Genomic DNA, 23,460 nt, shown 5'->3' with positions numbered 1-23,460 from the left:
AAAAAAAGTAAAGTTTAACTTCTAAATAAACACTGTGGTAATCGATAGTGTCTCCCTGCCCCTACGCTTTGAACAAACCCCTGTCATTTCTGGTATGAACCCTGACATCATGAAGACTCTTTTGGTTTTGTGTATTTTAGTGAATCTGGAAAAAGGACACGGCACAGAAACACGGTAAGTTGATTTTGTGTTTTGTTTTTTTTGTTTGTTTGTGTCTTCTTCAAGGAAATTAACAGTGTTTCCAAAGAAAAAAGAGCTGTGACACACTTATGCAAACACACATCCTTATACCATGTATGTTGTGGTTCATCCACAAATGTGATGACTTTTTTTAAAGCTGACACAATTTCAGCAACATTTGGGAAAAGTGAACACCTCACTGTTGAATTCTGGTGCTGTAAAGAAAACAGGCGTTGTGATATATTTGTTTACGGTCTACGGGAAGGGACTCTATTTAACTGACGCCTTGTTGTCTTTTTACCCAGCGACCAAGTTCTATCAATCACCCCAAAAACACAGGAACAAGTGGACATCTTGAAGAATGTGTCCACCCAATATGAGGTAAAAAAAAATGTTCTTTTTTAACCACTGATTGATTCCCTCTGAGTTTCTTCTCCACTGTGAATCACTATACTGTATCTTTTCCTCACAGACGGCCTTATGGCAGCCTGTTTCACATCAGTACATCAAAGAAGAGACACAAGTCCACCTGTTTGTTCCTGCAAACAGCTCAGAGACCGTCCAGGATCTGCTACAGAAACACGCCATAACTCATGAGTATGTCTCTGAAATGACTCGCTCGCCAAGGATTCAGTGTCATGTCAGCTGTGGAATCTGTTCACAGGTTTTTGTTGCTGGTTTCTGTGACTATTATAGGGTTTTACTGGCCAACGCCAATGAGTTGATTGAAATGCAGATGAAAAACGACTCCACAGACCCGCGAAGCAGCTCAACTTTCTACGAGAGATATCACAGTCTGGAGGATGTGTGCTTTTCATCTTTACTTATCAACAAATTGCACTGAAATGTATTGATGTACTGTACAACTTACATCCAAACCACTGCCTCCATTGTAGATCTATGATTGGATAAACAGGACCACACAGGACAACCCCAGCACGGTCAAAGCCATTCTCATTGGCTCCTCATATGAAAAGCGACCACTGTATGTTCTAAAGGTACAGACACCCAACAGCAAATAAACTATAATGATGGTAAAGATGATTGTTTTTACACTAACACTTTAAATTAGGTCCGACACACACCTCAGATCAACGTTTGACCTCTCCTCTTCAGTTGTCTCTAAATAACAGACCAAATAAGAAAGCAGTATGGATCGACTGTGGGATCCACGCCAGGGAGTGGATTTCTCCTGCTTTCTGCTTATGGTTTGTACAACATGTGAGTACATTTGATCTAGTCGTTTGGGTTTGGAAATGTCATTGAGTAGCATTTTTTGTTCGTTTTCTATCAGATCAGTTCCACTAAAATCACTTTCTCTCACAGTCTTTGTCATTTTACAATCAAAACCAAGATATTACCAACATACTGGACAACATGGATGTCTACGTCCTGCCTGTTATGAACCCTGACGGATACAAGTACACATGGACAACAGTAAGAACACATGAAACAGATGTGATATATTGCTAAGTGCTTGAGCAGTTGGAATTTCAACCGGAGTCATGCTTTGTCCCTGACTTTTTTTTTTTTTTTTTCAGAAAAGGATGTGGAGGAAGAACCGCTCCATCAGCAGGAGCAGCAGGAGCAGCAGCAGCAATTGCATCGGAGTCGACCTCAACAGAAACTTTGATGCCAATTGGTGCAGTAAGTCTGTCTCTCATATTGCAGACATCCCCCAACATAAAGCATTTAATGCAGAAATTCAAGACTCTTCACCTTCAAAATTATATCTTTAAGTTCTCATGTCTTTATGATCTTATTTTTTTTCATTATGTGGGCACTAATTTGTAGTTTCCTTTGTTTGGCATTTCCTAACTTAAAAAAAGCTACTTGTGACTACAACAGAAAGTAAATTAGATATAGGAATATCCTGACACACCTAGACACATGGAACTCAGCTTATTGTATGGTTTATTATTTAATCACATATAAGAGTACAATGCACGAGGTAAAGTGTTAAGTGTTAATGTTCGTCCCAGCGGAGGGAGCCTCTCATGAACCCTGCACTGAGATCTACTGTGGTGCGTACCCTGAGTCGGAGCGGGAGACCCAGGCCGTTGCCAACTTCCTGCGTAGTCACAAGGACTCAGTTCAGCTCTACTTCAGCATCCACTCCTACTCTCAGATGCTGCTCTTCCCATACTCCTGCACCTTGGAGGAAGCAGAGAACCACAGCGACCTGGTGAGTGGTTTGGACTGATCAATAATATTCAATTTATCCATTAGTAATATGAGTTTTGGGACAAGTGGGAGTGTTTTACAGTCATAGCTCACATGTTTCCTGGTTTCTTCTGAATGGAGTTTATTGAACACAGAAAGCCTCACATGAGGGATCATGAAGTCCAGAACTATTCATGTAAATGCTTTCCTATCTAAGTAACCAGTCTTTGTGGACTTTATACTGTGGGGTATTGAAGCATATCATGTCAAAGAAGGCATTTGTTTCACTGGTACATAGACAATGAACAATTAAAAGTGCTTTTTTGTGTTTTTACAAGCTTGAGATGGCCCAAGAAGCTGCCCAGAAAATCAGAAGATATTATAGGAACACCTATAAATACGGTGCTGGGGCAAAGACAATATGTAAGTGAGGCTTATTTTTCAAGTGTGTGTGGATCAGTTAGTCTCAAAGTACATGATTGGCATCGTCTTTCCTCCAGACCTGGCTCCCGGTGGTTCTGATGACTGGGCGTACAACCTTGGCATCAAATACTCCTTCACATTTGAGCTCCAGGACCGCGGGCATTATGGCTTCCTCCTTCCACCGTCACACATTTCCAGGGCCTGCAATGAAGGTCTAACTGCTGTTAAGACCATTGCTCTCAAGGTTATAGAGAAAACACAAGCTACGACAGGTTCTCTTCCAACTTCCTAAGCAGTTACGCCTGCCATAAAAGGTTGAAAGGTCAATATGTTAAACCATTTTTATGAATGAAGTCTACATTTTTGTAGTATCCCTAAAAGATCAGCTAGCCTGTAAGAGCAGCAATCACAATACATAATGTGAGGAATATTCTGAATGTCATTCATGATATTTTTTTTGCTATAAGGAGATTTTTTTTGTAGCATTCCTCTAATATATATTATGAATAAGATTATTTTGAGTGTTTGCATATACCATAAACATATGGATATAAGTGGTGCAGAGAATTAGCTGCATTTATTGATCAAGAAGAAACTGTGGACAAAAAAGGGAAGAAATAAACAGTGAAGTTACAGATAAAGTGCCAGTATCTTTCTTCTGTTTTCTATTACAAACTTAGTGCATTTTGCATTGGCGTGCCATACCTGGGTAAAAAAGAAAGAAAACAAAATTTTAAAAAAATGCTGTGTAAATGTTTTCTTTACCCCCATGTACAAACACAAACTGGATTCTGGCTACTTGCGGAATTTTATTTTGTAGGAGTTTCCAGGAAGTGGCATCACCCAATTGTATCCACCCATGCTCATATTCCGATGGGATCTACTTTGGAGAGTGGATTTCTTATGTTTCACAACAATATTAATTGTCACAACAATCGTTATTATAATGTGTACCGGTCAATACCAATGTGAAATATTGTATGCAATATTGTACAGAAACTCTGCAATTACCCTAAAAATAAAATAAATAAATGCATTAAATTACAAACCTGAGTTTTCACTGTCTTCCAATAGTCACTTAAGCAACTATCATTACATTAAATGTATAGATGAGCAACTACAACACATTATGCACAGGTGTGTAAATTGTATACAGTATAATATATATATATATATATTTTAATTTACGACTGTCAAAATAAATCCTAGAGGCAGCTGTGCTACACTGTATACTGATCAATGTTGTTATTAATTACCATTATCAATATTGATAATCATATTAATACAAGTTTTGAAAGAGACAACAGAAAAAAACCTAACAAGAGAAATAAACCAATAAATAAAAGCGCAGAGAGGATATTCGGCGGTCGGCGGTAATGTAACACCGGGGGAGCGCAAACACAAAAACCACAGAAGAAGAACGGGACGTATGATGCGCACCTTCCGCCAATATGAAGGCACCCAGGGCAGTTTCTGCCTTTGATTTTAAAGAATAAGCCTTGTTAATTCTACAAGTGCTGAATCCTCTGACTGGACTAAAGTAGATGCGACGCCGAATTAATATCCTGGGTGAGACGGCTGCTCTCCTGCACATTGTCCGTCAGACACGCTGCTGAAGCTTCAAGGCCCACGCCAAGATAAAACATGAAGTCATTAGCTCTTTGGTTAACTAACTTTAGCATTAGCATTCATTCGCTTGTTTTTTTTTTGTTTGTTTTTTTCCAGCATGCAAAAAATAATTATCGTTAGTCATCAGCCGACTAGATATTGAATATGTATGACTGCAGGACGCTAAAACAATAGCATTGAAGTCGGGTTGCTAGCTGGGAACTTTAGCTAATCTTAAGCTAACAAGCAGGACTCGGTCGCTGGAAGTTAGCGCAGAGCAGCTGCACAGACAACAACAGACCAAGCTATTTGCATGTGTTTATGTTTCCAATGTGCGGCTACGAGTAGGGGAAACTAAAACTGCAGGCAGCCCAGCTTGTGAATTTCAGTCTCACAGGAAAGTTATGAATTAAAAGAAACTTCTTAGTGCTAGGAGCTGTAGCTTTGCACCCGGAATGAATGAAGTGAGAGCTGGTGGTGAAGCATAGTCACACAGCTTGGAGAGATCGGTGGAGTATAGTTTTAGACATGTTGTTTTTAATGCCATTAGTCCATTAACCTTTATAGAAATACTTCTTTAACATTCCTATTTAAGTCTCAGAGTGTATTGGTGCAGATGACTTCCCAGAAACAGTTATTTTAACATTATTATATTTCCAGTCCTGCAGAATGTCCAAGATCAGGCGGAAGGTAACAGTGGAGAATTCAAAAACCATATCTGACAGCAGCAGCAGCAGCACCACGACCAGCAGCACCAGCAACCCCGCCGCCCCCTCCCGCAGGCCCAGTGTGTTCGAAAGACTTGGTCCCAGCACTGGGAGTAATGCTGCTGATGTATGTATTGTCAAGGCTTAAACACTTACACGGATGCCAAATGGGATTTCCAGAATTTTTCAATGCATATGGTATAGCATGTTGTTCACCCTCTGCTGTTATTTCAATGATGTCAAAGATCAGGGTCAACCACAATCCTGTGCCCCTGGAGAGAATATGACAATGACTGTTTTGAGTTTTATTCTGAACCTGTTATCCTCATAGTCTCCCTACTGTGATTTCTGTCTCAGTTTGATTAGTAGTTGTTGTTGTTGTTTGTGTGTCCCTTCCAGAGTCACTGTAGAAATTGGTTGAAGACCGGTAATTGCAGTTACGGCAACACTTGTCGCTACACACATGGAACTCAGCCACGAGGCAAAGGATTTAGCTTTAGTCGGTAAGATGGCCTGGACATACTATTCCCTTTATTTTCTATCACCATGTTTACTGGCTTTTGATTGTTTTCTGAATTATGTCCATCTCAAATCAAATATATAATCTACACAGCTTCACAGCATGTGTATGTTTTTGTGTGTGTGTGTGTACGTCTTAATGGAGCAGGTCAACCGAGAGACCCACAGGTGATCTACGGGAGAGGATGAAGAATAAAAGACAGGATGTTGACCCAGAAAACCTGAAGCGAGACCTTGACGAGCCCACATCCCCCACAGCTAGAGTGAGTCCTCTGCTCCATTTGTCTCTACTTTTTTAAGTAATAATCTGTTGGTGGACGTTTAAATCGGGGCTGATTTTAAAAGTGAAGACTCGGCTCTGGTGCCACTGCTGACTCTGAATCTGAGGCTGATTTTTATTCTGTGAATCAATGAGCTTGGAACTAGAACACATTTAATTTTAACACATATAAAAGAAGAAAATGCAGAGGATGCGAGACAAGATGTAGGTGTCATTCTAACATTAATGTGTGTGTCCATCTACAGCAGAGAGACTCCTCCAGAGGCCGACACAGGGAGAAGGAGGACATAAAAATTACAAAGGAGCGCACCCCAGCCAGTGAAGAAGAACCCACAGAGTGGGAAACCAATCGTGAAGGTACAACAGCTTGTTTTACAATGTTTAGGCTCTTAAGTTTATTTTATGATTTAGTGTGAACTATAGAATATTCTTATGGTGCTTTGCTTTGACTTGACAGATTCCTTTCTTTTCTCACGTTTTTTTGGTTGACTGTCAGATTCGGATATTGGTGACTACGACTACGAGTTATCTCTAGAGATGAAACGCCAGAAGATTCAACGTGAGCTGATGAAACTGGAGCAGGAGAACCTGGAAAAGAGGGAGGAGATTGTCATCAAGAAAGACGAGACCCCCACCAAGACAAGAACAACCTCCTTACCAAAGGTAATAGTAATAGTGAGTGTTGTCATGAGTTGGCTACGCGAACTAGTTTCTATCTTTGTTGTGATTTCCTCCAGGGCAACTCACCGCTCTCGCAGCAGCAGCAGTAGTAGTCTGTACGAGGGATTTGAATTGCCACCTGATCTGTCATTATCTGTCCCTCAGGCCTCCCCGGAGCAGTTAAGCTCGAAAGATTCACCCTCATCCAGGAAGTCCAGTGGCTCCCCAAAACACAAAAGTGGAGCCAAAGGGCTAGGCTCTGGAAAGAAAGAGAAGAAGGCTTCTATATCCTCACCTGTTTCAGAATCAGCCAGGTAGGAGTGAGTGGGTGGCCTTTATGTGTGTTACTTTTGCTAAGGAGGTGAGGTTTTCACTCCTTTTTGTTCTGTTAGTTCCAGGATATCTCAGAAAATATTCAGCAGATTGGTGGAAAGGTTGGTTACTGATGATTGCTATTTGGACCTTTTCCATCTTGTTCCAACCAGGTCTTCAAAAGGGGGCCATAGCAAAAAGAAAGGGCCCCGTACCCCCAGTCCTCCTCCCCCGGTCCCCCTGGACATTCCTGTGATGGGGAAGAAACATAAAGGCAAGCACAAAAACAAGGAGAAGTCTGAGGAGAAGCAGAAGGAAGGGAAAGATAGGGGACGAGATACAGAGAAACACAAAGAGAAGAAGGAAAAACGCAGGTATGGTGTGGACCTGCGAGCAAATTCCTCCTCACTCACCCTTAGTTGTCACCTTCAACTTGTAATCCTCGTTCTGTTGAATATAAACCTGTCGTTTACAGGGACCGATCAGACAGCTCCCACAAAGCCAAGCGGTCAGTGACGTCAGAGGAGCGTTCTGGTAGCGTGTCGTCTCCATCCAGAGGTGTTTCACCCTCAGCCCGGAAGAAATCCACCTCTCCTAAAGCCTCGTCCCATAAAACCTCTGTACTGGCCTCCCCTCCCCGCAGGTTAGCGCACGTAGGCCAGTGAGCAAAACGATGTTCACTTTCCACAGAACTACTGGACATTTCACAACTAAAATATAATGTTTTAATATATTATATATATATATATATATATATATATATATATATATATATATATATATATTTGATAATGAGCCATGTTCATATCAGTATAGTTGAGTGCCTGCAAGGAACTAACTGTCTTTTCTCACCATAGGTCTCCCTCTCCTCCACGCCACCAGCGCACTCCCACTCCTCCCCGCCACCACTCCCCTTCCTCCCACTCTGGCTCCTCCGCCCAGCGGCACTCTCCCTCTCCTCGTCGGCGTCGCTCGTCCTCCCCCACCTACCATCGGAGCAGTGGGGCAGCGGCCTCCGCCTCCTCGCCTCAGAGCTCCAGACGCTCCCGATCACCCCCGGCCTCCCACGACGCCTCCTCACCCCACCGCCGATCTGACAGATCGAGCCCCAGCCGGCACCACTCCAGGGGACGAGAGAGGAGTCGTGGTGAGAGGGACAGGAGTCCGCCCGCCCAGGAGCGCAGACACGAGCGCAGAGATGGTATCTTCACACTCTTCTACTGTATTTGTCTTGTTTCTCTTTGTTTGATACTTTTTACCGCATGGTGCAGTGAGCCTCTGTGAGCAAGAGGGTGAGATCAATACAGCATCTAAAATGTCTTGTAAGCTTTTTTAGAATTAAAATAATCCATTCATTTCACTTGTCTCTTTTCAAACAGATAGCCGCAGCAAGCGAGAGAAAGACAGTGTCCGTGACGACCGGGATTATGACACTGAACAGGTCTCATCACGAGACGCTCGCGACGACAGGGAGACCAGAGAGGCTCGTGAGCGCCGGGAAGCTCGCGAGCGAGGAAGGGAAACAACCAGAGACTCTCGCGACCACCGAGACAACAGGGACATAAAAGACTCCAGAGACAGTAGGACGGAGACCCGGTCCAGTCGAGAGTCCCTGGAGCGTCGGGATCGCGAACGGGAACGAGAGAGGGACCGGGAGAAGGAGAGGGAGAAGGAAAGAGAGCGAGAGAAGGAGCGAGAGAGGGAGAGGACTGACGCCCACCGGAAGGAGGAAATGTCTCAGGACGACAGGAGTTACGGGAGAGGTCATGGTCGTGAAGAAGGAGGGAGAGCTGACGCAAGGACGGAGAACAGGACAGACAGAGCTGAGAGGAACGGACGAGGGAGAGGACGTGCTAACGAAACATCTGATAAAGGCAAGAACTGACATTACATTTAGCTTCAGTTTAACTTGTAGTCAGGAGACAAACTTGCACTCAGGGTGATGCTTACAGTATACTGCTGTACTTCTGTTTATGTATCTATCTCCTTCATCCATAACATTCTCCTTTTCACCGTCTGTCAGGCTCAAACAGAAACTCCCGTGGTTCCCTACTGGAAAGCACCCATGACAGCTGGGAGTCACGCAGCAGTGCGGTGCGCGAGCGGAGCGTGGAGAGGAGCACAGATCGCAGCGCTACCGAAAGAAGCTCCGAGAGGGGTTCAGACCGAGATCGCTATGAGGGGGACAGAAGAGGAGAGCAGGCCCGGGACTCCTCCTATGACAGGAGAGGAGGGCACGGAGAGCGGGATCGCAGAGACAACCGAGACAGAGGTGAGCATTTGGTTTTGCTTTATTTTAAGCCTGTGTAAACTATGATGCTCATACAGCTCATCAAAAACCACGTAGAGCGTTTTTTTTTAAATGATTTTTATTTTAAATGTGTTTTCTAACTTTCTGTTTTCCCAGATCCAAGAGCAGCTTCGCCAAACAGACACCAGGGGCGATCAGAGGATTCTGAGAGGGAGGAGAGGCGGGAGGAGCGCAGGACAGACAGGCTGGAGGAGAGACGGGATGACCGGACCCGCGACCGGGAACGAGAGAGAGACAGGGAGAGGGAGAGGGAGCGGGAGAGAGAGAAGGAGAAGGACAGGGAGCGAGAGAGGGAGCGGGAGAGGGAGAAGGAGCGAGAGAAGGAAAGGGAGGCTGCGGAGAGGGAGCGGGCCAGGGAGAGGGAGCGGGAGCGGGAACGAGAGAGGGAGAGGGAGAGGGAGCGCGAGAGGGAGCGTGAGAGAGAAAGGGAGCGCGAGGAGCGGGAGAGGGAGAGGGAGAGGAAGGAGCGAGAACGGGAGAGGGAGAGGGAGCAGCGGGAGCGAGAGAGGCAGCGGGAATGGGAGGAGAGAGAGCGAGGAAGGGAGGAGAGGCGGGAAAGGAGAGAGGAAACCAGGGAAGACCGGTCTGTTCGAGAAACCCGGGATGATCGCAAGACAAGGTGTCTATCATTTCTAGAATGAACAACACAGTCGTTCCTCTTGACTAAATTTCATTTGTTTCAATTTGACCTGACACTTAAATATTTGTTCTGTTTCTGAGCAAAAATACTTTGAATGCTTGTCCGTCGTACACTTTTCTGTGCATTATATTGCGTCTTTTGTGAGGTTTTTTGTGTGGTGTGTGTGTGTTTTTCAGCATAATTTATAATAAGGTTCACTCAAAAATAGAATTATTATTTATTATTTATTATTGAGCTACAGAAATAATTCTCCTCTTCTCTCCCTTTAGTCGTAAGAGGCCCAGGGTGGAGAGCAGCCCAAGCCCACGTTCCTCGCCTAAACGACTAACACGGGACCACAGTCCGGCAGACAGCGACGGCTACAACAGTGCAGAGGACAAAAGTGAGCGCCCGATTGGCCGAGGGCAGGCCAAGCTCCACCCACAGCCCCTCCTCCCCAGCCCAGTGTGTCCGCCTCCATCTGACAGTAGGAAAAATCTTTTTGAAAGGACACACTCCTGTTTAATGGGGGATGCACCTCTCATATAATGCGCACCCTGGAATGCCCTCTATTTAAAGTTTTATTTTTCTTTGGTAAAACTCATTGAAATGTTTTTCCTACGTGTCTTTTCATTTCACATGTTCAAGTATTGGCTGTCTCCTGCATTGCCAAGTAAATATCAGTGGGAACAGACAGGCACCAAAGTCGAATCATACTTTAAAACAAAATACTCTAAACTAAACTGCACTTTCTTGTCATTGCAAATTAAAGTCGCACCTTTACTTAGTTGAGTTTTAACAATTATTCTAGGACTTGACTGGTAGCTCATAGATGGTACCTAGAGGTAGGCTGTTGTAAAAAGCTTCTATTTGACTGGTTTAAAAGGACTGAGTGTAGTTATGTGACACTTTGATGTGCATGTACAGGTAGCGACAAGCATCGTCTGCTGAGCCAGGTGGTGCGGCCCCAGGAGCCCTTGCTGCGTTCTCCGCCGAGGGCTGCTCCATCTGATGACAAGCTCAGTCACTGGAAGGAAGAGGAGCGCAGAGGAGCCGGGGACAAAAGGGAAGCACGCAGCCGCCACGAGGACCTAGAGCCGCGCGGGGAACGTAGCAGGGGAGGCGAAAGACGAGGAGACCACCTCTCAGACACTCCGACTGACTCCCGGAGCAGAGGCAGAGACCAGCGCGAATCCACGCCACCTCCTCCCCCGTCAGCTCTCACCACTGGCAGCGACGACAGAGACACTGCTGGCTCCCAGTCCCACGAGGAGGGCAAGAAGAAGACAAAGTCACAGAGGAAGGGGTTGAAGAAAGGTCGCAAAGATGAGGAGATTATCGGCAGCAACAGCCTGGCTGCTGTAGGGGACCGTTTCAACCTTGAGCCCCCGACCAGTGCTTCTGCAGATGGACCTCCACCCTTGCACTCTCCCAGGAAAGTAGCCAAGAAGAAGGCACTCGACCGAAAGAGGAAACGGTCACGAGGAGGAGAATCTGATATATCTGAGGAGGATACTTCAGCCCACCAGCCCCACAGTAAGAGGAAGAGAGGTCCCCGGACCCCACCGCCCTCGATGAGGCCTGATCACCGCGGTAGTGGAGGCAACACAGAGCCGTCTCCCCTGTCCAAAATGGACAACTTCAGTGACTGGTCAGATGAGGAGGTTACGGACCGAGGAGGACCACTGGAAACACATGCTCCCTTAGCTCCTGCTGAGCCTCTTAGGAGAGGTGGTGGTCCCAGGGTGGGCAGGGACAGGGAGAGGTGCAACCCCCCACCCATTGCCCCCCTGCTCTCCCAGGATCCTCCGATGCTGCTGCAGACTCTGACTCCACAGCCCCTCATGTCCCAGCCGCTGCTCCGCAAGCCTCCCCCAGAGCAGACGCGCAGCAGCAGCATGGGCAGCAACCAGAGCCGCACATCATCCAGACGCCTGCGATCACCCTCCAACGAGTCAGCCCACCGAGACGACCTCCAGGGTCAGCGATCCCGCCGGGGAAGGCTGCAGGGCACCAACTCTCGCGACCGGGAACGAGAGCGAGAAAGAGAGCGAGAGAGGGAAAGAGAGAGAGAGCGGGAGCGAGAGAGGCCGGTTGGAAACGACCCTCCTGGGGCCGAGAGGAAATCTCGCATTGACCAGTTGAGGAGAGGAGAGCCCAGCCGCAGCACCTCATCAGGTAAGTACACACTCACACACACATCTCTGAATTATAAATAAGTACTCCCATTTGGCACAATGAAATCTCTTACCTTACTCATACCTGTCTGTGTTGTCTTACAGACCGGCAGGATTCTCGCAGCCACAGCTCCAGACGCAGCTCTCCCGACTCTGAGAGGCAGACCAGGTCCAGGTCCCGCGCCGGCTCCTATGACAGTCGCGAACGGGAGAGAGACAGGGAGCCGTTTGAGCGGGAACGGGAACGAGACCGAAAGGATCTCCGGCCTCAGCAGCAGCAACAGCAGCAGCAGCCCCTGCTCCTCCAACAGCCCCTCCAACAACAAAGAGACTGGGAGCCCGAACCCAGAGACTGGCCTAGCAGGGGACGAGAGCCGCTGCTAATGCGTCCCGGCCGCGAACCTCTCCTGAGGGAGCGGGACATCAGGGACAGAGAACGCTTACTCCCTGAAGGACTCCTCCAGCAGCAGGAACGGGAGCGGGAAAGAGAGCGGGAGAGGGAGCGTGAGCGAGACAGTAGAGGTGAGAGAGGTGGCGACCGAGAGAGGGAGAGGATGATGATGCTGGACCTTTCGCCCCACGGGGACCCCAGGGCTCCAGTGCGAGGGGACCTGAGGGGAGAAATGAGAGGAGACCTGCGAGGGGACATGATGAGGCAGGACAGGAGCGACTATGAGCCTCTGCTGCCAAGAGAAGCCTTCAGCCCTCCAGAGCCTGAGAAAGCGACCAACAGTCACCACCTCATGGGAGAGCAGCGGGAACGCGAGCTGGAGAAGGCGGACAGCATCGACGGTAAGAAACTTAAAGCAGTTTTACGTCACTTTGTCAAATTTTTTTTCACAGTCGGTTTAAAGGAATCTGTATTCACTCTGTTCTCAGGAGACGATGATGGTAAAGAAGACGACAGCCAGTCGGTCGCATCTGTCGGAGAGGAGTACGAACCAATCAGTGATGACGAGCTGGATGAAATTCTGGCTGATAGCCAGAAAAAAGAGGATCAGCAGGAAGATGAAAAAATTACAGGTACAAAGAATATCCACGTGTGAATTAATTTGTCATACATAATTTTGGTAAATTATATTTGCTTCTGCTTTAGGGATTGGTTTCAAATTTAAAGGTGTGAATTTACTGGGAAGCATTGCTCCCTGAAATCCATCAGCTGTATCGTTAAACACTTATACACATATTTATATTTTTATACAATAGATCTGATGTACCTTGTAAAATTAAACCCTTAATGCTACATCCCGGCAGGACCTCTGGATGTGATCGATGTGGATTGGTCCAGCCTGATGCCCAAACAGAAGCAGGAACCCCGGGCAGCAGGAGCAGCATTGCTCCGGTTCACCCCAGGGGCTGTGCTTCTCAGAGCTGGCATCTCCAAGCGACTTGCTGGGCCTGAGCTCCTGGAGCAAGTCAGAGAGGTGTGCAAGTCTGAGCTGGACGACCCTAAAGGTGAGTCATCAAACTATAAAATCATGTAATTTGCACTTCACTTTTAACATGATGAGATTTTGAGAACTTTTATTTTGTTTTAATATCAATGTGTATCCTTTTTGCTTTCCTTAAACATGGTTAAATTTAAATTTTGATTAGAGCAAATTAGGCATTTTGAACACGGTTTATAATGGGAATAGCAGCCATTACTCCACAGATTTTGTATGATCCATCCATCTAACACTCACTTTCACTTCCATCTTGCCAGATGCTGACAAGCTGTTTGAGCACGACCTTGGGGCTCTAAACATGGCGGCACTGAACAGGCGGGTGGAGAGGGCAGGTTTACTGACCAACCTTGGGCCCTGCTGCAAGGCCCTGTGTGCCCGCAGGGACTTTGCCATCCGCCGGCAATTGTTAAAAAATGACAAGGTAGATGTCATGCAGTCACTGACTGATATGAATTTCACATAGACCCTCTATGTGTTGATCTTAGGTATATTCTCAAAAGCTTAGAGTTGTTCGAAGAAATGTGTTTAAATCTCTCAATGTTATTTCCTTCCTCAGGGCCTAACAAAGCAGTACCCCACTACACCAGTAGTAGACAACGAGCTTCTGCAGATGAGTATGCGTCTCTTCAGAAGGACCATGGCTGGCCAGGCTTCAGTCCCAGAACGGTCCGACAGCGGGTCGGCACCAGCAGCCGAAGTTGCTGCAGCTGGCAGTAGTAAGCTCAGCACAGCACAGCCTGAGGTGTGTGTGTCCTGAAGGAAATGGGCTTAATGAGTAAAAGACATGCAAGGCTTCTAAGCCTTCACTTCTTCTAGCCCCTAACTCTCTCTCTCTCTCTCTCTTTCCAATCTCATTACATACATAGCCTTTTTAGACATGAGAGGAAATAAAGAAAAAACAGCAAAATTGTGAATTTCTCAGTTATGCGTTACATGTTTTGGATGTTCTGCAAATGCTGTGCCATAGACTACTGGACATTCTAGCCTATGGAGGTGTGTAATGAACCATGTATGAGAAACATAAAACACCTAAAATTACTTCATGTTTTTTTGTGCATTACAGTGTTTTAGAGCAGCCTTTTAACTGTATGTTTCACCTGTCTAACCAAGTTCAAATGACTTTTTTTGTTTTCATATATTGTGCATTGGTTACTACAACTGTGCATTAAAAATGTTAGATGTTGATTTTTGTAACGGGTCTTTTGCTTTGTACGAAGTGACTGTCCAGCCTTCAAATAATGTCTTACTTGATTGTTGTTGTTACTGTATTTGTTGACATCATATCACAGAATATCTGCAGTACAAATCTATAGCATTTGCTGCAGAGAAGTTAACGACCAGCAACACTGAAACTGAAACATCCTGCCGGGACTTGAATGAACGTTTCTCATGAATGAGCACTGCCAAACTATTCCTTGACTGAATGTAAGTTGTTAGAACTGTTAGTCTGTGGACACATTATTGCTTTTTGCTTGATGTATTTCTTTTTGAATAGTTTGGCAATGTCTCCCTGAAATGAACTGAAGTGAGTGCAGAGAACACTATAGACTGCAAAACACCAGATCTTCAACACTGCCATGTGGAACTCTCCTTATCCATCCAAAAAGGAGCCAAAATGCTCCCGATAGGAAAAGACCCTAGTATGCTTAGGTTAAAAAAAAAAAAAAGACTGAAGATAATTCATTTGAACATCTTGTTTTTGTGTCTCAGTGGTTGACCATCCAGAGTCAAAATAAAAAGACTTGTACAGGTGGATAAACTGAAGCTCTGGGATGTGGTTGTATCAACACTTGAAAATATCAGGTTGTGCATGCTGTGAGTGCTGGGACAGATATTCAATGGACAAACCATCGCCAGTGTTGCACTAAACAGCTTAACAAAATAAGAATGGAAAAAAGGCTGTTAACTTAGAGACCTGGATTCAACATGACACTTCCTCCCGGCCATGCAACTGTGACTTGAAATCTCATTGACATTACAGACATGGAAAGACTGGGCTCTGATGAGGCCCATCATCTTAAAGTCTATGATGGTGGAAGACACTTTGGTTACATGTTTCTTCTCCAAGCTGTGCAAGTAATGATATCTCATTTAACGCTGTATTTTATTTTATTTTTTTTACTGTAAAATAAATGTAGAATAACATTTTTCAATTGTAATGACATTTTGCCTGATAAGAACAACTGGGGATCTCATGGAATTCAAACATAGTACGAGTTTTAAAGATTAAATTAATATGAGAGCTATGACAACAGCCAGTAGATGCAGACGTTTGCATTTTGAGGTAAGTGCTGAAGTTGACATATAATCACAAAAGATTCTTTTACCTTCATGAATAAGTCTTTTAAGAGTCCTACAGAGGAAGTGCTACATCTAGGATCTTAAGCAAAAATTATTAATTTTTGACACTTCAGTTTTACTTTCTCATTCAGGAAATAACAGCTTATAATTAAGGTGAATATTTTTGTGATTTTATATCAGTGTTTGATGAAAAACTAAGGCATTTGTCTCATATCTGGTTATAGATCTTCATAATCCTAACAAAAGACAACTATTATATTGTGAATGCCTAAATGCCTCATGTTCTGTCTCAAACAGGTTTCAAAGCCTTGTACAATGAATGAATGAATGAATTTTTGGAAATTATTACTGCATACTACACTATATATGTTCCTGGCAAAACAAACTGACATTAACTGAGCAGTCTTACAACATAAATACTCCCCGTATAATGGACCGTCCATGCCTTTTCTAAATAGTCAGATCATGCAAAACATTTCTTGTTGTCCTAATTGTTTCAAGATTTTTAAAAGGGTACAAATATTTGTAAGATTCTGTTTGATAATCGATATTCGTAAGTGTTTTTAATTTAGCCTACTATTTCTTTTTTTTCAGATCGCGCACAACACAATTATTAATATAGGTATTTTTTTTAAAAACGCGATATCAAACTAGGAACCTTGTACTTGTACATTTGTTGTTGACTGGCATCAAATAAAACGGACCAGTTTCCTTTACCCACAATTCCCGGGTTTTGGTCCGTCCTTCCGACTTCCGCCTCAACTACGAGCCGATGTGAGTATTTTCCCCGGAATTTATATTTCTACAATCTAACACCATCCTGCGATATTAATGCTGCAATTGAACACATATCCCATCTAAATAAACATATTAGTGCTGTATCGTGTTTTAAATGAGGTTTTTGAGGTGGATGAACATCTTAAAAGAGGATTAAAGGCGACGAATGGTAGCGCCCGGATTGACTGAACCGGAGTGGCTCCAAAATGCCGTTGTGGCTGTTTTGTGGTCGTCCTGTCTGCACTAGAAATCCTGTTATATTGGTTTACTTCTAACATAAAGCACTGGTATTTGTCTGAACTGCTGTTTGCCTTTTAGTTTTAACCTTTATCCCGCGGTTAGTATTAACGGTACAGCAGCTTTTTTTCTGTAGTAAGATGGTGTCAGGTTGAAGTTTGCAGAAACGCACTCTCGTCCAAACAGCTAAACAGATGTTTTTTTTTTAAGTGTGTTGGTGTAGCGAGTATTTCAGATCCTGAATGGTTCACATGCTGGAACAATAACGCCAGTTTGTTGTTTACAGATGGCCCCCACCAAGAAAGGAGAGAAAAAGAAGGGGCGTTCAGCCATCAATGAGGTTGTGACCAGAGAGTACACCATCAATGTCCACAAGCGCATCCATGGAGTGTGAGTACGGCAAAGACATATGAGGCTAAATGCAAAGCTGTCAGTTAAGATACTTTTTGTTGCTCCTTCCCACTTAGATTTCTTCCAAAACACCTTACATTATGATGCAGACACATGGCACATCCCAGTTCAGCATCTTGAGATTGTTAATCCAGAGTATTAAGATACGATGAAATGACAGAAGTAAAAACTTTCATGTGTACAACTGATGGAAGAGATGGTGGTGGTGTTGTTTTTGATAAATGACTAAATTAAGTGTCGAGAACGGAAGTGATTAATGCTGTTTTCTCGCAGGGGGTTCAAGAAGAGGGCCCCCCGCGCCATCAAGGAGATCCGCAAGTTCGCCATGAAGGAGATGGGAACTCCTGACGTGCGCATTGACACTCGCCTCAACAAGGCTGTGTGGAGCAAGGGCGTCAGGTGAGATGATATGCTGTTAATTCTCGTATCTGAGCAAAAACACGCTGCCAGCTTTTAATCAAAACAAAGTGACGTCTGCCCACAAGTATAAACCTACTTTCATTGCACACTGTACTTTGTGCAACAGGGTTTGTACGGGGAATCTTAATAGTAATCATTTTTCTATTTCTATACAATGTAAGCTGTAGTTGAAAATATGCAAATAAATCCTATCTTCTTAAAGTGTGACTGGGTTATATCTGTTTCTGCCACATGAAGCTCCAGTGTGTGGTCTAAGAAATTCTGTTTTCAGATTTTACAACACACAACAGACAAGAAATAGTCAAACAACAAAACAAAAAACTGTGTGTTTAGACTTTTTCATTGTGCCACTGTTTGATTTTTATCTGCTTTTTTGACAGTCAGGGGCAAATACAATGCACAAAAAACATTTTGTGATGAAAGAGGCATTATATAAATGTTGAAATTACTCAGCCTTCTGTCAGTTCTGACATTAAGTTGCTGTAATTGATGAAGACAGGCCTATTGAAAATTGAATGTTGTGCTAATTGAATATATGACTGGAAGATTTAGTGGCAAATTGTTGGCTTTGCCATCAAGGAGAAGTCACTGTTCTCAGATCACTCTGCATGAATTGGAAAGTCTGTTGTCAGTGTTTTAGGTTTTTTTCTTTATTTATTTATTTTTTTATTTTTTTATTTACCCTGATGTGCTCAGCATCTGAATCTGAGTTTAGTACACAAGGTGGGGCACAATCTGGCTCACTGTTGAGGTTACAACATCATGTTAGGTGTTCCAGTTTTTTACACTGACAAATGTTTTGACCCCTCAAACCCTGGCACATCTGCTGGCCAGTGTTGGAGTTGCGGCCACATGTTGTGGAGATGTTAACTTTTGCGTTGTTGTGCAGGAACGTGCCGTACAGGATACGCGTACGGCTGTCCAGGAAGCGTAACGAGGACGAGGACTCCCCCAACAAACTGTACACCCTGGTCACATACGTTCCTGTCACCACATGCAAAGGTAAACATGCCGTTCACAGACTTCATTAAAACAATGATGCAATAAAGACATTTAATTTACCCCCCTCTCTCTTTTTTCCCCCAACAGGTCTGCAGACAGTTAATGTTGATGAAAACTAAATTTGTCCCCTCTGCGAGTGGAATAAATGACATAAAAGGAGCTCTTGTCTTGTGTCTTTATTTCTGCTTTGTACTCAACTGAATGTTTAATTTGGGATGTGTCTTAAATTTGGATTTATGGTTATATTATAAATGTTATTTGACAGAGGGCAGAGAGATGCTATCCTATGTTCAACCTAGTTTATAGTAACACAATTACTAAAAGGACCATAATTCAACTGTTTCAGGGGTTCAGCCACTGTCTTTTTCTTTTTCTCTTTTTTTTTTTTTTTTTTTTAAACAAAATGGACATTGACTTTTATATCTTTGTGAACAATAATTGGCCTGAAGGACTGGTATTATGGAATCCTAATGGCCCTATGGAGTAAAATGTTTTTTTCTCTAGAGGTCAGAGATGGAAAGTGAACGGTTATGTCAAAGATTAGAAAATTAGTGCTTTAAAGCAGTGCAGCCCACATATATATATATATATATATATACAACTGTCTGAGGTATACATAGTAAATTTCAAATATTCTGTCTTAAATGGGTTTTATTTGAGCGTAGGTATTTCATCCATATGTCTGGAAAATGGTTTCACTCCAGTAAAATCACCATGTCTGCAGTCTTGTGTTTTTTCTCAGCACGGAGCAGATTTATTTCCCTGTCGATGGCATGTTAAGATGAAATGGGCAGATAAAAACCGGGCTGGGGAGATGCTCTGCAGCATGTGTCGCCACCAGGCCGCCACCAGAGGGAGCTACTCGTTTCGTTAGTCGGATGTTGCGAGGCTCAGGGTCGCAGCAGGCTAGACGCTATGGCATCGTCCAGCATTTTCCCCAGAGTTTCTGCGGCTGGGAAGTTGCTGTAACTCAAAAAAAAAAGGAGGTAAGACCCAGTGGCGCTTTTGTGCCACGTCGGTTTTGACGCACTGAAGGGAGCTCACCGAGAAAGACTTTGGCGCGGTTCAAGCCGTCTGCTCCGCGTCTGTTGGCTGTCTGGGAGGGACAGGTGTGGCTAGCTGGTAGGCTAACTAGTTAGCTTCATTAAACACAGTCAACGGTAGCTGCTGTATTTGAATAAGCTAGTGCCAGTCGCTGGTAGCTAACAATAACAAGCTAACTCAAAGCATAACATTAGCTTTTGGCTATACGCAATAACCGTTTAGTAGCTTAGCACAAGTGTCCTCCCAGCTAACTCGTTTAAGTTGACACGCAGACAATGTTAGGTCCTAGCTGAGCTTTAACGTTGGATGATTTGATGTTTAAACCAACAAGTGACTAGACAGGTCCGGCTGTGTCCAGGTGGCAGCGCCGCTCAGTGTTTCCATGGCCGTCGGCTGATGTGCGGAGCGATGCGGCACCACTGGCTGCTCCTTGGGGCTTGCGGCTGGGTGCTGCTCATCCTCATGTTTGTCAGCAAGTTCATCAGCTTCAGAGCTGTAGATGGTAAGATGTTATTCCTCATGTGGATTACTACGGGTTGGCACATTATAGGGGTTAAAAAATGTCTCTAATATGTCGTTTTCAGACTATGGAGAGAGAGTTGGTCAGAGTTGGACAGTGCCAGGCGCCAAGGTGGTGAAACCTTTCCCTGTTTCCAGCCCAGAGAAACCTGTTCCAAAGCCATCAGATCAGGTGACTTATCAGATCAGCTGATTACTAATTGATCTGTAATTTAAAACAAAGCAGCAAACATTTTTCTCTGCATTAATACCATGATATTAAAAACAAGGTTCTGATCACAATAGTGTTTTGTGTGTGTGTCTCAGCCCTCAGCACCACCTTCAGTGGCAGATTGGCAGCCGGTCGCTGACAAGCGAATCGAGCTGCTCTCAACTGTATGTAAGAACAGCAGCCTCAGGAATTTGACTCATGTCTCCATCAGCAAGTTTGTCCTGGACCGCATCTTCGTCTGCGACAAGCACAAGATCTTATTCTGCCAGACGCCTAAAGTGGGCAACACACAATGGAAGAAGGTCCTCATTGTGCTCAACGGTAAGAGCGGACTGGATGAAGGTAATAACAATTCACATGTCTACTAAAATGATAAGCACCAGCTGTACACAAATGGGTAAAGCATGACAGTAATGTCCTAAGAATTAAATGACACTTCATGACTTGAGGTCTGTTTGTTTCATTTGCTAATTAAATTAATGTTTTATGTTGCTGTTGGCAGGAGCGTTCTCCACTGTGGAGGAGATCCCAGAAAACCTCGTTCATGACCATGAGAAAAACGGCCTGCCCCGCCTCTCATCACTGACGCCGCAGGAAATAACTCACAGGTTAGTTTAGAGTTACTGTGATAAATGTGGACTTGTCTGGGACAGGAAGTGGTATCTGCTTGTCATTAAAGTGGATGTCCTCAAAACCAGTGTCTTCTTCTATGAGACTGATTTGGCACAATTTAAAGGGCTCTGAAATTGCTGAATTTTAGCCACCCAGTTGCTGATAGAGCGTCATCTTTTAGCTTAGTTGAGGCTGTAATTTGATCCCTTGTGAGGTCAAGAAGAGTGCAGAAGTGCCTGTTGTATTCTGTGACAATTCAACCTGTAAAGAAGAAGTTCGTCCCCTACAACTTTTACTCCTGAATCCTTGTTTTCCTCCTCAACAGATTAAGCACCTACTTTAAGTTTTTCATTGTGAGAGATCCCTTTGAGCGCCTGATTTCTGCTTTCAAGGACAAGTTTGTGAAGAACCCACGCTTTGAGCCTTGGTACAAGCATGACATCGCTCCAGCTATCATCCGTAAGTACCGCAAGAGCCACCGTGACAGCAACCTCGCCGCCTCCGGCCTGCACTTTGAGGACTTTGTCCGTTACTTGGGCGATGCAGAAGGCCGCCGGCGCATGGACCGACAGTTTGGTGAGCACATCATTCACTGGGTGACGTATGCGGAGTTGTGCGCACCCTGTGAAATAAACTACAGCGTGGTTGGCCACCACGAGACACTGGAGCAAGATGCCCCCCACATCCTCAAAGCAGCGGGCATCGACCGGCTGGTGTCGTACCCCGCCATTCCTCCAGGCATCACCCGCTACAACAGGACCAAGGTGGAGCGCTACTTCTCAGGCATCAGCAAGCGAGACATCAGGCGTCTCTACGCACGTTACCAGGGTGACTTCCACCTGTTTGGTTACCCAAGCCCAGACTTTCTACTGAACTAAAACGATTAACACTGACTAAAAGACATGTTTGGTTTACTGAGACAGGGGTGTACCTGAGAGGCTTGTATGCAGTAGATCGCACACTGTAAAGTCTGTGTTCTCATTTTAGCCACTTTTGTTGGGAAAACTGACTGGTTGTTGCGAAGTTGACTATATTTGCAATCACTGAAAAAGTGCTGCCTATATTTACCAGTGCTGTTATGGAGACAGGAGCCGTAACTCACAAGCGCGCTGTCAGAAAACCTACGGTGTCATGATGCAGCGAGGTAGAGAAAGAAAGCGTTGCTGCAAAAGATGGGATGTGAGTACACGCTCAGCGATAACAGCTGCAGAGTTTATCGCTTTGTGTGGAAAAAGGTCAATAGAAAGATCAGATACAGGTACAGGTCAAGTGGAGAACATGTTTACTATCTTATATTTAATGTTTATGACTGAACTATGTGTCAGAAAGGTGTACTCTAACGCTAGGGATACAGGCCTGTTACCCTGTAATGTAGCTATTATATTGCACTGTATGGATCACCGGTTTCAATGATTCGTCCTGTCAACGAAAGCTATGAGTAACGCCATGCGTTTTGACATGTTGTGTCAACCGTGTCTTTTCTGTACTTCTTGCTAGCATGCTAGACATACACGAAGATAAGTCTGTATCAGGGATACAAGGAGAGTTAACAGCGAGAAAATGACGGACTGATTTGATATTTTGCCGACCATTGATGTTTTTATGAGCTACAAATCAGTATTAACGTTTTTTTGGTTTTTTTTTTGGTTTTTTTTACCATTGATTTTTGCTCCATGCAAGGTGTGGTAATGTCTTGTACTCTTTAAATGTCATGAAACAACATCAAAATGGTCAGAAAAACTACCTTTCACACTGAAACAAAGACCTCCCTGATCCACACTGTAGCCATTGTTCTGGTTGCTCTGCCTTGTTGACTCGTTTATTCAGCTGTTACCGGCACTGGGACGTTGAAGGAAAGTTGGCACTGGATTTTAAAGATAATTTTTCTATCAGAAATGTACTGTGTAAATGTTCTTAACATGACTTGCAACTCAACATTTGTATTACATGTTGCTATTTATAATAATATTAACTTTGCTGACTAGTGGCACAAAAAGCGACAGCAACCGCCTGGTGACCTTTTGGACAGGTGGTTGTGATACAAGGACAACACTAGTTAGTAATAAAGTTCCATGTGAAATAAAAGAAAACGTGCACATTTTTTTCTTTTTTGTGTGTATTGCAACATGTTTTTCCTTAATTCTGGTTGAACAAATTATTTATATTGTTCGATTTCTTGAGTTTTCCTGGATGTTCACTCACCTTAATGTTCATTTGCTGCAATAATATCAAATATCCACAAGGTGGCCCTAAACCATTGAAAATTTGACTGCTCGGTTCTCACAAACCCTGTTGAACCCTTTGACTAAATGTCACCACACAGGTCTTTTGGGTTGAATATGGGAATAAGGGCAAAACAATGACTTCATAGCCTCGTGTTAACAGCAAACAGTCCAAACCAGTGGAGAGGGATTTACATTATCAGTGTGATCCGTACAAGCTTACCTCATGGCAGATGGATTTAAGTTGATTTACGGAGCTTAAGCCTTAGTTAAGTGTCTTAAGTATAACCTTGAGTG

The 23,460-nt window shown here is 44.2% G+C and overlaps 4 protein-coding genes across 7 annotated transcripts; all 4 read left to right on the top strand.

Annotated features, from left to right (window-relative positions):
- Positions 1–24: 24 nt before the first annotated feature.
- On the top strand, positions 25–3,497 carry cpb2 (carboxypeptidase B2 (plasma)). The gene is made up of 11 exons (XM_071464186.1): positions 25–174; positions 486–561; positions 653–777; positions 877–985; positions 1,077–1,178; positions 1,297–1,401; positions 1,507–1,617; positions 1,722–1,827; positions 2,163–2,365; positions 2,682–2,766; positions 2,844–3,497. Exons 1-11 carry the CDS (start codon positions 95–97, stop codon positions 3,056–3,058), a joined length of 1,317 nt encoding a protein of 438 aa, XP_071320287.1. The 5' UTR covers positions 25–94; the 3' UTR covers positions 3,059–3,497.
- Positions 3,498–4,149: 652 nt separating this feature from the next.
- Positions 4,150–15,555, top strand: zc3h13 (zinc finger CCCH-type containing 13). Of its 2 annotated transcripts, none has more exons than XM_071464166.1 (20): positions 4,150–4,335; positions 5,035–5,208; positions 5,481–5,584; positions 5,749–5,863; positions 6,126–6,237; positions 6,377–6,543; positions 6,706–6,854; positions 7,026–7,226; positions 7,328–7,495; positions 7,710–8,053; positions 8,232–8,726; positions 8,876–9,124; positions 9,260–9,782; positions 10,073–10,185; positions 10,710–11,960; positions 12,065–12,751; positions 12,839–12,982; positions 13,214–13,414; positions 13,665–13,828; positions 13,964–15,555. In XM_071464166.1, exons 2-20 carry the CDS (start codon positions 5,044–5,046, stop codon positions 14,162–14,164), a joined length of 5,553 nt encoding a protein of 1,850 aa, XP_071320267.1. In that variant the 5' UTR covers positions 4,150–4,335; positions 5,035–5,043; the 3' UTR covers positions 14,165–15,555. The 2 variants fall into 2 exon arrangements, with proteins under 2 accessions (XP_071320267.1, XP_071320266.1); XM_071464165.1 differs by having other exon boundaries at positions 10,073–10,269.
- Positions 15,556–16,352: 797 nt separating this feature from the next.
- Positions 16,353–18,714, top strand: rpl31 (ribosomal protein L31). Its single transcript, XM_071464192.1, has 5 exons — positions 16,353–16,482; positions 17,009–17,112; positions 17,407–17,532; positions 18,443–18,555; positions 18,643–18,714. The coding sequence occupies exons 2-5, from the start codon at positions 17,009–17,011 to the stop codon at positions 18,672–18,674; spliced, it is 375 nt and encodes a 124-aa protein (XP_071320293.1). The 5' UTR covers positions 16,353–16,482; the 3' UTR covers positions 18,675–18,714.
- Positions 18,715–19,422: 708 nt separating this feature from the next.
- On the top strand, positions 19,423–23,031 carry chst10 (carbohydrate sulfotransferase 10). 3 transcript variants are annotated; one of them, XM_071464188.1, is made up of 6 exons: positions 19,423–19,551; positions 19,965–20,101; positions 20,184–20,290; positions 20,425–20,671; positions 20,832–20,937; positions 21,267–21,843. In XM_071464188.1, exons 2-6 carry the CDS (start codon positions 19,996–19,998, stop codon positions 21,817–21,819), a joined length of 1,119 nt encoding a protein of 372 aa, XP_071320289.1. In that variant the 5' UTR covers positions 19,423–19,551; positions 19,965–19,995; the 3' UTR covers positions 21,820–21,843. The 3 variants fall into 3 exon arrangements, with proteins under 3 accessions (XP_071320289.1, XP_071320290.1, XP_071320288.1); XM_071464189.1 differs by having other exon boundaries at positions 19,437–19,541; positions 19,958–20,101; positions 20,425–20,650; positions 21,267–23,031; XM_071464187.1 differs by having other exon boundaries at positions 19,542–19,677; positions 19,958–20,101.
- Positions 23,032–23,460: the final 429 nt, after the last annotated feature.

The sequence above is a fragment of the Trachinotus anak genome, unplaced genomic scaffold, assembly GCF_046630095.1.
Source record: "Trachinotus anak isolate AG129_WGS33_773 ecotype Australia unplaced genomic scaffold, CSIRO_AGI_Tana_v1 ptg000026l, whole genome shotgun sequence".
Classification (NCBI taxonomy): Eukaryota; Metazoa; Chordata; class Actinopteri; order Carangiformes; family Carangidae; genus Trachinotus; species Trachinotus anak.
This window is presented reverse-complemented; position numbering and strand designations above follow the sequence as displayed.

What these genes read in the sequence shown, in the direction of transcription:
- cpb2 (XM_071464186.1), top strand. Translation starts at nt 95, where the DNA reads ATGAACCCTGACATCATGAAGACTCTTTTGGTTTTGTGTATTTTAGTG. An exon ending in ATGTGTCCACCCAATATGAG is followed by an intron (nt 562 to 652) that starts GTAAAAAAAAAT and finishes TTTTCCTCACAG; the next exon opens with ACGGCCTTATGGCAGCCTGT. An exon ending in GCTTATGGTTTGTACAACAT is followed by an intron (nt 1,402 to 1,506) that starts GTGAGTACATTT and finishes TTTCTCTCACAG; the next exon opens with TCTTTGTCATTTTACAATCA.
- zc3h13 (XM_071464165.1), top strand. Translation starts at nt 5,044, where the DNA reads ATGTCCAAGATCAGGCGGAAGGTAACAGTGGAGAATTCAAAAACCATA. An exon ending in CTGGGAGTAATGCTGCTGAT is followed by an intron (nt 5,209 to 5,480) that starts GTATGTATTGTC and finishes TGTCCCTTCCAG; the next exon opens with AGTCACTGTAGAAATTGGTT. An exon ending in GAACAACCTCCTTACCAAAG is followed by an intron (nt 6,544 to 6,705) that starts GTAATAGTAATA and finishes TCTGTCCCTCAG; the next exon opens with GCCTCCCCGGAGCAGTTAAG.
- rpl31 (XM_071464192.1), top strand. Translation starts at nt 17,009, where the DNA reads ATGGCCCCCACCAAGAAAGGAGAGAAAAAGAAGGGGCGTTCAGCCATC. An exon ending in CACAAGCGCATCCATGGAGT is followed by an intron (nt 17,113 to 17,406) that starts GTGAGTACGGCA and finishes GTTTTCTCGCAG; the next exon opens with GGGGTTCAAGAAGAGGGCCC. An exon ending in TCCTGTCACCACATGCAAAG is followed by an intron (nt 18,556 to 18,642) that starts GTAAACATGCCG and finishes TTCCCCCAACAG; the next exon opens with GTCTGCAGACAGTTAATGTT.
- chst10 (XM_071464188.1), top strand. Translation starts at nt 19,996, where the DNA reads ATGTGCGGAGCGATGCGGCACCACTGGCTGCTCCTTGGGGCTTGCGGC. An exon ending in TTCCAAAGCCATCAGATCAG is followed by an intron (nt 20,291 to 20,424) that starts GTGACTTATCAG and finishes TGTGTGTCTCAG; the next exon opens with CCCTCAGCACCACCTTCAGT. An exon ending in TAAGAGCGGACTGGATGAAG is followed by an intron (nt 20,672 to 20,831) that starts GTAATAACAATT and finishes TGCTGTTGGCAG; the next exon opens with GAGCGTTCTCCACTGTGGAG.